The sequence below is a fragment of the Armigeres subalbatus genome, chromosome 3 (genome assembly GCF_024139115.2).
Source record: "Armigeres subalbatus isolate Guangzhou_Male chromosome 3, GZ_Asu_2, whole genome shotgun sequence".
NCBI lineage: Eukaryota > Metazoa > Arthropoda > Insecta > Diptera > Culicidae > Armigeres > Armigeres subalbatus.
Genome location: NC_085141.1, coordinates 375,951,784 through 375,964,437, shown reverse-complemented (window position 1 = coordinate 375,964,437; position 12,654 = coordinate 375,951,784). Strand labels below are relative to the sequence as shown.

The 12,654-nt window shown below is 39.4% G+C and overlaps 1 protein-coding gene across 5 annotated transcripts in view; it reads right to left on the bottom strand.

Annotated features, from left to right (window-relative positions):
* The window catches only part of LOC134226558 (sodium-dependent transporter bedraggled-like), an 822,794-nt gene that overhangs the window by 48,131 nt on the left and 762,009 nt on the right, over positions 1-12,654 (bottom strand). For all 5 annotated transcript variants that reach the window (XM_062707408.1, XM_062707407.1, XM_062707406.1 and 2 more), the window contains exon 5: positions 1,773-2,601. In XM_062707408.1, the coding sequence (XP_062563392.1) occupies positions 1,773-2,601 (829 nt within the window). The remainder of the gene's footprint in view (positions 1-1,772; positions 2,602-12,654) is intronic.

Genomic DNA, 12,654 nt, shown 5'->3' with positions numbered 1-12,654 from the left:
TTCGAAACATCGGATTTTGGCAATGGCGGGAATGCCTTACTGCAACTAGGATCAAAAGAAGCAGTAGGGACAGGTTGCTTCGGGATTTTAAATAAACCCCCATTACCTTCAGATTTTGCCAAGCTTTTATGGATGATTTTTGTTCTCTTGCGGCGCGATCCCGGGGAAGACGGTTGCTTCCTCTTTTCGGGCACGTGTACCTCCGCAGGATCATCCATATTGGCTGCGTCAGAGTCCAATTCATCAATGGATATGGAATCATAATAATCACTTACACGAACGGTGGCTGAAACAGCAGTCGATGCAGTGGCTGTGGCGGATGTGTCTTGCGACTTAACCATTTCCGCATACGACTGCTTGGAGCGCTGTACCAACGAGCGCTTCACTTTTTGGGTGCGCTTTTTGTACACCGGGCATTCCTGCAAACCATGGGGAGGATTCAAACCACAATAAGCACATTTTGTTGCCTGTTGCTGGCAGGACTCCTCCCGATGCCTTTCAGAACATTTGCCACAACGTGGTTTGTTGTCCTAAAACTCGGCAGTGTGACCAAGCTGTTTGCAATTGGTACAATTAAATACCCTTGGCACAAAAAGACGCACCGGGAATAGCATGTTTTCAATATCAACATATTTTGGGAGCATCGAACCGGCGAACGTCACCCGAAGCGAACCTGACTTTGAATATACCTTCTTTCCATCTACCGTAGCTGCTGAATGCAATTCCTTGCAGTCCAGAATATCCACTGTAGACTCCATTGCATTCTTTAGGCGGCCTTTTCCCGCAAGTACATCCTTGCAAGTCAGGCTCGCTGCGTTGATCACACCTTCAATTTCGACCTCCCGCGAGGGGACATAAACCATATATTCAACATTGTACGCCCTGTCGCCAGCAATTTCATTCGCCACCTGGTATGTAGGTGCGGTGATGCGTAGTTTGTTCCTGTTGATCTGGCTAAAATCAAGCTTCGGGAAACGACGCGTCAAATCTCGTTTAATGCCGAGAAAATCTAGGCTTTTTACTTTCTGCCGAAAGTAAACAACCCAAGGCCCAGGCGAAGCCGCATGGTACAATCGAGTGCGCCCTCCATCTTTAGCAGGCACATTGCCTTCTCCAGTCTCCTCCTCCATTCTCACCCCGCAAGGTGGAAGGATAATTTTGCTTATACTAACTTAAAACTAATAGCAAATTAGAAAAAAAAACTTAAAAAACTAATTCGATTAATTCTAAGCAGTCCCACTCTGTATCAAACAGAAGGGAGAACAATAAAAAGTTTTGCCACTTATCTGCCCCTGCTGCTATAGGTAGCAGCAGTAACAATAGCCTGCTTCACTGGCGTCGCCAGAAGCAGCTACTTCACTTGCCGACAGCGATCGCCTTGGATCCGTAGGTAGGAGCACCACACAATAGCCTTTTCACTACCGAGCACAATCCGCGATGAGACACAGCACACACGTCTGGCTCGTTCGAACTATCGGCACGGAATCCTGTGACTGTTTTTATAGGCCTTTAACATTTCATACAGAAAGTTTTTTTTTATCAGTCTCTCCCATGCCCCTCCGAAGTCAGGAGCGGCAGGAGGGTTGAAAGTCCAATCTACTTCAAATGACGCAAATCCATTACAAAAAAAATATCAAAGTACCGTGTCTAAAGGCAATTATAAGGTGAAACATTTGTTATCAACGCGTCTAACTTTCCAGCTTAGTTACCAATGTTATGGGACTTAAGTACCTACAAAATGGGGACAGTTTTGTGTACCACTTTTCACATACCTTTCGGACGCAATCGAACTGAACGTGGTCGTTGACAGCAGCGACACCGGGCTCGGATTCCGCGACGAACCGATGGAACTCGTTTCCGATCCCATCCCGCCGTATCGATTGTGATGGTGGTGGTGATGTTGATGATGGTGATGAGCCGATTGTTGGCGATGGTTGTGATGTGCGTTAGGGCGCTGCTGCTGGCGGAATGATGACGACGAGCCGTTGCTACCGATTCGTTGGTTTGGGCTTGTGCTGGTTCGAATGATCAGCTGGTTGGTGAGGGCGTCCCGTTCGGCTGTGATCGCTACCACGCGGGGTCGCACCTCGGAACGTCGTCCGGTTTGCCGTGGGCGGTTCATCTGTGTCGGGCTGTCCAGGTTCGTTTCCAGCGGGGGAGGAGGTGGCAGGTCTACCGTTCGATCGTGGAGTGAGGCCGACACGAAGTAGGGGATGAGATCCTCCTCGGTGATGGGGGCACTGGGCAGTGGGGTGGACGGCGGAGATGGTTCAGTCTGTTGATAGGACTCAGTGGTTATGGTTTCCTGCGTCGGAGGATCCAATTCCGATGCGGGAAGGGTCGTGATGGAGCTGAGTTCGTTGTAGTCTTCGTGCGAGTGGAGAGATTCTTGCTGATCATGGTGAGGCATGCTGGCGAGGTCTGTGCACACAGTGCTGAGTGATGCGTTAATACTGTCGTCAGGGGAGGCATTCTGTGGAGTTTCCGGGGGATCGAAATGATGATCTGGCAGTGTTATTGGGCGAGTTTTGCGCATTGAGTTGCGTAGCCATGTTGAGGCGCGCCGAGGGCGACGGTCGAGAGTTTCCGTTGAAGTAGGTTCTGCAAGTGAGAGAAAATAGATAATATTTGATTAGTGTGATGTGTCTGTGGTGAATGTTATAATGTCTCTACACGCAACTAGTTCGGATCAGCTAGTTTAACAGAATAGAGAATGTCTCATGACTTGAACACGGATTTAACATCTTTACACCGAAAAGGTTTGGAATAAGTGCATGGATTAATCAATTCAACTTAATTTAATTTTAAAGAGCGATGACATAGTTAGAAGGAGATAAAGCAGTCGTGGGTAGACCTGTGCGCCGGTCATATCATCGGCGGCGGCGGCGTGGTGGTCACTTTTGCCCCGGCGGCGGCGGCGTCACGGCGGCGCGCCGTTGACTTTTATCGGCGGCGGCGGCGTGAACCGGCGTGGATGAAAAAAATCAATGGCTGAAAAAATCAATTTTACCGTGGATTTTTGGATAACGGGGTTTGATTCACACGGTAGGAATCGCCCGTATAAAAACCGACTTCAGTGGATTCAAATTGCAATATTCTGCGTTTGTCGATCATCAAACAGCACATTCAAAATAGTCAATTGCCGGCGAAACTAATCAATACCTGATTTCAAAATGTTATTTAAATTAACACTATTTTGTTACTCTTTGATTTTGATTAATCAAATTTTAACAATAAATCCTGCTTTACTTTTTCGTGACCCCTTAAGTGAAGAATTAGATTTCGGTGTCATAGAGAAAATTGGTAATAACTTTTTTCAAAAGTTATTTCAAATTTAGGATTTAGATGCACTTCAGTCGTTTTGATCTCAAAATAACTAAGTTTCCGAAAAAATCTAATATTTTCCTGAAATTTGCCTAAATATGCCAACAAAGCACTTGGTGGAGTTTCTGAAAGAATTTCTGGAGGAAACTATGACTTTTTTTTTAATTCCTACAGGCATTTACAGTAAATTTCATTAGGAATTCCTTCGTAAAATCCTATGACAATGTCTGCAGAATTTTTCTATTTTAGAAAGAATAATCCATTCAGGTACTCTTTGGGAAATTCCTTTAGTAAAACATAAAATATATTCATTCGGAAATTTATTAAAGAATGAACTATTTTCTGATGGAACTCCTAAGAGAATTTTCTAAAGGACTTTCCGAGAAAATTCCTGAAGTAGTGTTGGAAAGTGTAGTAGGAACCTTTTAAGAAAATTTTGAGCAAATCCCCACAGACATTTCGAAGGAATTCCTAACAGTATTTCCAAAATGCATCAGCGGCTGCTTCCGCATCTTCCACGATTGCACGCCCCAGAGCCAACGTCATGTTCCAGGTTCTCTGCAAGTTCTTTTGCTGGTCTCTCTTCCTGCATACGCACTACATGTCCAACCCACTGTAATATGCCTTATTTTATCAACCTGCCTATGTCTGCATTTTTGTATACTTGGTTTAACTCGTGGTTCATTCATTCGTCTGCTCCATTTACCATTTTCCACCACGCTGCCAAGTATTGAGCACAGTATTTTCAACTCAAACACTTAGAGAATTTGATAATCTGTATCTTTTAACGTCCATGATTCATGGCCGTACAGGACGACTGGGCGAATCTACGATGTGTACAGAGCTAGTTTTGTCAGTGTCTGTAGGTAGTTTTATGAAGTTACAAAAGAATTTTCTGGAGGAATTTTTAAAGGATTACCCTGAGAAATTCTAGTAGTTTTGGAAAAATTCCTATGGGAATTTCAGGAACAATTATTGTCAAGGAACTTGCTAAGGAACTCCGAAAGAATATCAAATTGATTTTCAAAGAAATTCCAAAGCAAAATTCCGAAGCTGACAGAAATTTCCGAAGTAATCCGTTAATAAATTTCTGAAGGAGTTTTTAGAGATTTTTTTTTGGAATTTTGAAACAATTTCCTAAGGAACTCCTAAAACATTCTCTGTAGATATTTCAAAAAGAAGAATTTTCAGAAGGTATGTCCGAATTTCTGAACGAAGTCTTGACGGAATGTCCAAAGGAATTTTTGGAGATATCTAAGACTGTCAGAAGTTTCTTCAGGAGTTACTTTGAAAAAAACCTTCAGGGACTTCTACGAATATTCTGTCAGGAACTTGTTCAGGAATTCTTAAGGAAATTTCGTCCTAGAACTTTTCAAGGAATCTCAAAAGAGTTCTTAGAAGAATCTCTTGAGGAATTTTCGGGAAAACAAGGTTCCCAAGGTTTTCTTAAACAAATTTCTGAAGGAACTTTTTCCGAACTAATTCCTGAGAGAAATTTCAGAATATAGCTGAGAGAATTTTCGAAAGAGTTTCTGGAATTCGTTTTCGAAGGAGTTTTTGTAGAACTTCTTGAGGTAATATCCGAGGGAATTCCTGGACGAATCTCCATAGGATTTTTTGGAGAATTACAAAAAAAAATCCTGGAGAAATTTAGGAATTACTTCAGAAATACCAGTGGGCATTTCCTCTGAAATTCTATTAAAAATTTCTTCATAAATTTCTTTGAGAATTCCTCCGGAAATTCCTTCAAATATTCCTTTAGGGGTTGTAAACCACGTAGACTCTTGAGGGGGAGGGGGTTCAAAAAAGTCTACGTCAGTCTACGAAGGGGGGTGGGGGTATACGAAAAGTCTACGTAGACTTTTTTATTTTATTTTTTTTTTCGTAAAACATCTCATACAACAGCTTTGTGCGAAGTTCACTTGTTTGATTTTTTTTCGATTTTTACGTTTTTTTGCAAGATTTTACCAAAATAATCTCTTGAATCTCTTATGGATTTCACTGAAGTAATAGTCTGAACTACGGCTTAAAAATATCATGATTTCAACAGCAAATTCTTCTGTGTTGAGCAGGAAAATTCTCCAAAGTATTTTATTAAAAATTTCGAAAAAAATTCAAAATTTCCACTTGGATTACATTGATTACATTGTACACTCAGGAAAATCGACACATACTTTATGGCAAAAATCCATGTATTTTGAAATATGAATATCATGCGTCGGCACATACTTAATTGCATACAAATTCACACATGGATACTATAACCCACATGGATAGTATGTGTGAACACTCATGCAATGCATGTGGGCGCATGAAATATATGTGTCGAAAATATGGAATCTATTTTGCTACCCCCATTGCAAAAATCCATGTGTGAACTCATGAATATAATGCGAAGTTTTTTGTGAGTGTAGATTCTACTAAAATATCATTTGATTTTCGGCAGGAATTTCTTTAGAAACTACAAGTGACTCTTTAGAATTTACACTGGGAATTATGTCGCACTTCGACAAAAATTATTAAGAATTTACAAAGGAAGCATTTTGGAATATCCAAGAAGAAATCTTTGGAATTTCCAAAAGACATTCTTTGGAACTTGTAAGGGGAATTCTCCGAAATTTCCGTGAGAAATTCTTCAGAATTTCCACTGAAAATTTTCTGGGAAGTCCCCGGGAATTTTTTCTTAATTTCTGAAATTCTTGGAAGTTTTGCGAGGAATTCTTTGGACATACATATAAGCGAAATTCTTCGAAATTTAACGGCAATTTCTTCGGCAGTTCTAATGAAAATTCTTTGGAATTATCGATGGAAAAAGAAATTGTTGAAAACTTTCACGAGAAATTATTTGAATTTCCCACCATAAACTCTTTGAGTTTTCACAAAAAAAAATATTGCAATTCTTGTAAGAAAGCATTTGTAATTTTCATGAAAATTTATTCTATTTTTTTACGATAAATTCAGCACAAATTCAACTGAAATCCTTCATAATTTCCACCGAGAATTATCTGGAAAACTCTTTGGAATGTCCATACGATTTTTTTAAAAATTTATTCAGGAAATCGCTCCTACTTTGCAAGAGAAATGTCAAAATATCGTAGGAAACCTTTAGCATGGTTTCAACGGGAAATAATTCAAAATTTTTACAGAAAATTACTCGACATTTGAACGGGAAAACTTTTGGAATTTAGAAAAAAAATTCTTGAGATTTCAACGGAATGGAATTTTCAAGAAAAATATCGGAATTATCATGGAGTTTTCTTTTTGAAATGTAGACTTGACGTTCTCTGAATTTCAACTCGAAATTTTCCGAAATTCTGAAAATTCTTGGGTTTTCTACAAATTTGAAACGGCATGAAGAATTATAATTCAGATGCGTGACAGATTTTAAGCAGTGGCGCGCCTATGCAAGTGCCGGTGGCGGTGGTGCACACCTTTAGGAGGAATCAAATCCAACAGAAATTAAATTAATTGGCTTCGAGATTTGGTTTCAGGAGTTATGGACAGAGGGTTGAATTTGATTTCGTTTTGAATTTTTAATTGATATTGAGTTGGATTTTGTTAGGTTTAAAAATTTGAAATTTACTGTAGTGTTTACAATGGATTTGAAAATGGATTTGTATATCTGAATTGCTGAAAACAATTTTTTTCCAATCACATATGACATTTTGTTAAATTTTAAAAAGTCTACGTAGACTTCAAGGGGGTGGGGGAGGGGTTTTGGAAAAGTCTACTAGGGGGGAATGGGTGGTGGGTTTGAAAATGTGAAAATTCGGCCTACGTGGTTTGTGGGAAGTTGTTTAGAAATACTTTCAAAACCTCCAAAAGTAGTTCAAACGGGAATTATTTTCGAAAATCCATTCAGGCTCTCTTTTAAAAATGCCTTCGGAAATACATTTAGAAATTCCTGCACAAAACCCTCCAGGAATTTCTTCAAAACCTTCTCCAAAAATTTATTTGAGAGATCTTCAAAAAAATTTCCTTGAATAATCTAAAAAAAACTCCACCAATAATTCCTTTGTATATTGCATCAGGGATTTCTTTATGAGTTCCTTCCAGGATATCCATTGAAAATTAATTAGATGATGAAATAGTTTTCGGTTGCTAACTGAATTTTTAAAAAAATAAAACAAATAAATTAAACAACTAATACTGAAAAAATCTGAAGGTATTACTGAAAGAATTTCGTAAAGAACCCATGAAGGCATTTTCGATGGAATTCCTGCAGGAAGTGTGGGAAGAATTCTCGGAGAATATTTTAAAGAAATTGCTGGAAGAAGTTCTTAGGAAAATTAGGAAGTAATCCCTTATGCAATCTCTGGAAGAATTCATTTGAGGAATTCACAGAATAATTGCCGAAGAAATTCATGAGAAGATATTCCTTTAAAAAATTGAAGAGTTGCTAAACAGTTTTTGAAGAAACTCCAAATGGAATTTCTTAAGAAATTTATTAAGAAATATCCGGAAGAATCGCTAAAGAAACTTCCGAAGGAATTCCTTAACGATTCTCCTAAGGAATTCTTAACAACATTTTCGTAGAAATTACTGAAACAATTTTTTGTATGCATTCCATAAGGAATATCATGAAGAAATTCGTGAAGGATTTTCTGAAGAAATCCGTAATGGAATTTCTAGAAGAATTTTCGGAGAAATTTTGTAAGACATTTCCGGAAAAATACATAAAGTAGTTTTCTAAGGTTTTTTATTGAAACTTTTCGGAGGAATATCTGGAGGAATGTACTAGGAAATATATCAAGTGGTTTTGGGGTTTTGGGGATGTATTCAAGCCTTCACAAAAGCTTATGTGCCACAACAAACATAATTTGCGAGTCACCTACAGGCAGTGTTGTCTTACACTCTGTGCAAGAAATTCTGCTCTTTGATTTTACTCCATCTAAGCGATGGACATTTAGAAAATTCAAATAGCCTTCTATTAGTTGCACTTACTTAGTTAAGATTGTAAAATCGTTTGGATGGAGTAAAATCAAAGAGCAGAATTTTTTGCACAGAGTATAGGACAACACTGCCTACAGATTTAGGTGCCCGACTGAATGAGGCTTTGGCATAGACGAATTCCAAAGACCATTTCAACATTTTTTGTCTTATTCTACTTAGGGTCGATTTCTTCACCTCCGCTTAGGCCTTAAACCATGTTTAAGCGTATGGGTAAGCACCGCTTAAGAGTTAAGCGGAGGTGAAGAAATTGACCCTTAGTAGATTAAATCTACTAGATACAGCCTAATTCAAATTCACAACTAATCAACCAACCAATTCATTATCCAATGTTTGTCACCACACTGCCTTAGAGGCACCATCACTTGAGGTAGGTTTGAAATTGAATTCTGACGAGTTTTACCTCAACAACATTCTAACAACTAACTAACAACAACAATCATAACACGAGTTTAGTACTATTCCAATCAATTCCACCACGTTGTATTGTCTTACAAATACGTATTTCGTCTCTGTAAGGCCATCTTCAGTGTCTCTTATTTTACTCGACTCGACTCAAGTATATTGATTTTTTTTATTGCGATTAGTCATCGGCGTGGCAAAATTATGATCGGCGGCGCGCCGACCCAAAATCGCCGGCGGCGGCGGCGTGAGTAAAACCACCGGCGGCGGCGCGGCGCGGCGGCGCACAGGTCTAGTCGTGGGGACACACAATCTCTGTAGTTTAAACACGCCAAGACTGTTTTTTTGATTTTTCGCCTATTTTGATAGCAATGGGCGACAGTAAATTTGTTTTCGCGATGCTCATGTGTTGCATTTGAATTTCGCGATTTCTGAAATCGACTTTTTTGTTTGATTGGGATAAATCCGAGATTATTTGGTCACAAAGTAGGGAAAGGTATTCGCTTTGACGGTATTGAAGTCTCTTACATGTTTGCATGATTGCATATTCATATACGTTAAAATACTAAGATATTAGGATAACATAAGTTATTACTATATCTGAATGTCCCCATGAGGGTTTTTTTTTGGCAAAAATGGGCTTTCCGGAAGAAACTATATTTAGGGACTTTTAAAACTGTTCAGCAGCATATAAGCTTAAAAGTATATGGAGACGCATGGTACATGGCGCGATGATTCATCTTGTGACTAAACTTTTTATGCAAATTTCATCACATCCGTTGTAATAAATAAATGAACAAGTGTGCAAGCATTTGTACGGAATTTCTAGACCAACATTTGAAAAGGGCGTAACAGCCAAATTTTATTCCTTCTGATTCTTCTTCCTCATATATAGATATACATGTAGACAAAGAATCAAAAGGAATAAATTTTGGCTGTTAGGCCCTTTTCAAATGTTGGTCTAGATTTGTATTAAGCGAAACCTGAACCCATGTTGGGAAGTACATTTTCTTGGTTAGCATGTCGAATACTGCGATCAACAAATCAACCATCAACGTCTTCCAACCGATTTTCACAATTCTTTCACGGTTGCTTATCCTCAGCTGGAGTACGGATGTTGTCATTTAGAATGAATACAATTTCAATTTACCAGATTCAATATTAGTGAAATTTTCCGATTCACAAGACTTCATAACGGAAATCAACCCAGCATGTTTTTTGTTCATACAAGCCCCTAAAGCCCTTGAGTATTATCACAGACAGTATTATATTGGTTAGATGCAGATGTTCTAGGTTCTCCAAATTGTTATTGAGTGCATCGCGCGCGGTAGATGCATTTGTGGAGGAGGACGCATGGTACTCTACACTAATGAAGCAAATAGAATCCAATCCAGATGATCACTTAGATTTCAAAATAGAAAACGGAAAACTGTTCAAGTATGTGCCTTCCAAAACGGAATCACTGGATTATGTTTTTGAATGGAAGCTTTGTGTGCTCGAAGGATCTCGAGAAAGCATCCTTCGAGCGGAACACAACAGTGCTTTTCATATTGGATACGATAAATTGTTGGACATCATGAGAAGAAGGTACTTTTGGCCACGGATGGCTTTGACTATTCGGAAATTTATTGAAAGATGTGAGACGTGTAAGGAGTGCAAACCTTCAAATGTTTCGCAGCACCCACCAATGGGGGTGCAAAGAATTTCGACGAAGCCTTTTCAAATTTTGGCTGTTGAGTCATTGACTTTATCCAGTCACTAAGGCTAGTAATTGTCACCTAAGGCTAAGTAAGGCTGGTAATTGTCACCTTTTAGTTGTAATGGACTTATTTTCGAAGTGGACGTTACTTCTTCCGGTTAAAAAGATTAGTTCGAGCATAATAACGAAGCTTTTGGAGGAACACTGGTTTCGGAGGTACTAAGTACCAGAAGTTTCAATCACCGACAACGCAAGCAACTTCCTCAGTAACGAGTTTAAAACGTTTCTAGATCGACACGGGGTTGTGCACTAGGCTAATGCCCGACATCATAGTCAGGCCAACCCCGTAGAGAGATTACGTCAAATCGGTTCAGAGAACTTGGGACACGAAAATATCCGAAGTTGAGCATACTTTAAATAACACTATTCATACTTCAACCGGGTTCTCACCTTATCTGTTTGGACACGAGCTTGTGTCCAGGGGAGACGAACATCGGCTGGATGTAGTGGCGCGAGAACTCTCAGACAACGAGAGACATGGACAAAAGCTCTATATTGATAAAACCGTTCATGATTTGGAAATAAAAAACCTTAAGAAAGCTCACGACCGGAGTACGAAAAGTTATAATTTACGTTTCCAAAACCCAGCACCAACTTACAAGGGGCAGAAGGTTTATCGTAGAAGCTTTGCTTTGTCATCTGCAGTCGATAAGTTTAATTCGAAACTAGAACCCGCTTACATACCCTGCAGAATAATTTCCAAGCGTGGTACTAGTTCTTACGAACTCGAGGATAAAACAGAAAGGAATTTGGGAATTTTCTCTGCGGCGGATTTAAAGCCGGGGATTCCAGATGAAGTATAGAATTTTCAGCAGTTTGTAGTTTCTAGAAATTCTAGCCATAAAAAAATATATGTGTAGAATGTTAGCACCACCATAATTGGAAAACGTCATAACATAGAAGAAAAGTCAAAGTCATAGTCAGTCGAAATCCGAAAGTGAGCAAATGAGGCGTAATTGTTTTGTCAGGACGTAGAACACAGTATCCAGCTAAGTCAGACTACTTCGAAAAACCTCACCATTTCGTCACAATAATATTCTCATGTTTCTTCGAGCGTAATTCGCGGTATTGGGATAATACCGACAAATGATTATCATTGATTAATGCCCATTTTCAATACTCCCAAAGCAGACCCTTCCAAGAACTAGTTCAATCTGCGTTACGTACTAAGGAACATTTTCAAATAGTATAATCATTATTATTATTATTTATTCAGACTAAGGCCGAAGTGGCCTGTGCGGTATATAAGAGTCTTCTCCATTCGGCTCGGTCCATGGCTACACGTCGCCAACCACGCAGTCTACGGAGGGTCCGCAAGTCATCTTCCACCTGATCGATCCACCTTGCCCGCTGCGCACCTCGCCTTCTTGTGCCCGTCGGATCGTTGTCGAGAACCATTTTCACCGGGTTACTGTCCGACATTCTGGCTACGTGCCCGGCCCATCGCAGTCGTCCGATTTTCGCGGTGTGAACGATGGATGGTTCTCCCAACAGCTGATGCAATTCGTGGTTCATTCGCCTCCTCCACGTACCGTTCGCCATCTGCACTCCACCATAGATGGTACGCAGCACTTTCCTTTCGAAAACTCCAAGTGCGCGTTGGGCGTAGTATAATCAGTGCTCATTAAATTTCAGTAGGATTCTTAGTAAAATAACAACAGGAAATAGCCAACCAACTGATTCTCAGTCCTGCCAAAGAACGATTGCAGAACATCTCCATTTGGTGAACTCACTGAGTCGAAGAGATTAGATCTCTTAAGCTAAGCACAAAGAGTGTGAGATTAGATTTCTGGGAGATAAAAGCCAATTCAATGATCCGATAAAATGTAAAGCGTTTACCAATTGTACGTTCAAAGAATAGATAAAACAAAATTATTTGGTAAATTTTAATCGATTGCTTAGTACTGTGAAAGCAAAGCAGCTTAAAACTGGGTGGAGATAAGTCGAAAACTAGAATCAATGATTAAAATAAACCGAAAATTATATTTTCACTTTATTTTTAAGGGGACGGTAGGGTAGTGTTACCGTTTAGATTGTTCACCCTATGGTAGAGAATTGAGCACAGCAGGCGAGTGCTCCATACAGTGAAACAGCAGAGTTGCACTATACTGCTGTTCATGTCAAATCGATTCTGTTAACCTATAATATTGGCTTCTAATAGGAATCAAGTTGAAATTAAACATTTGTAGACTAAATAGTATAATAGTATAATACACTAA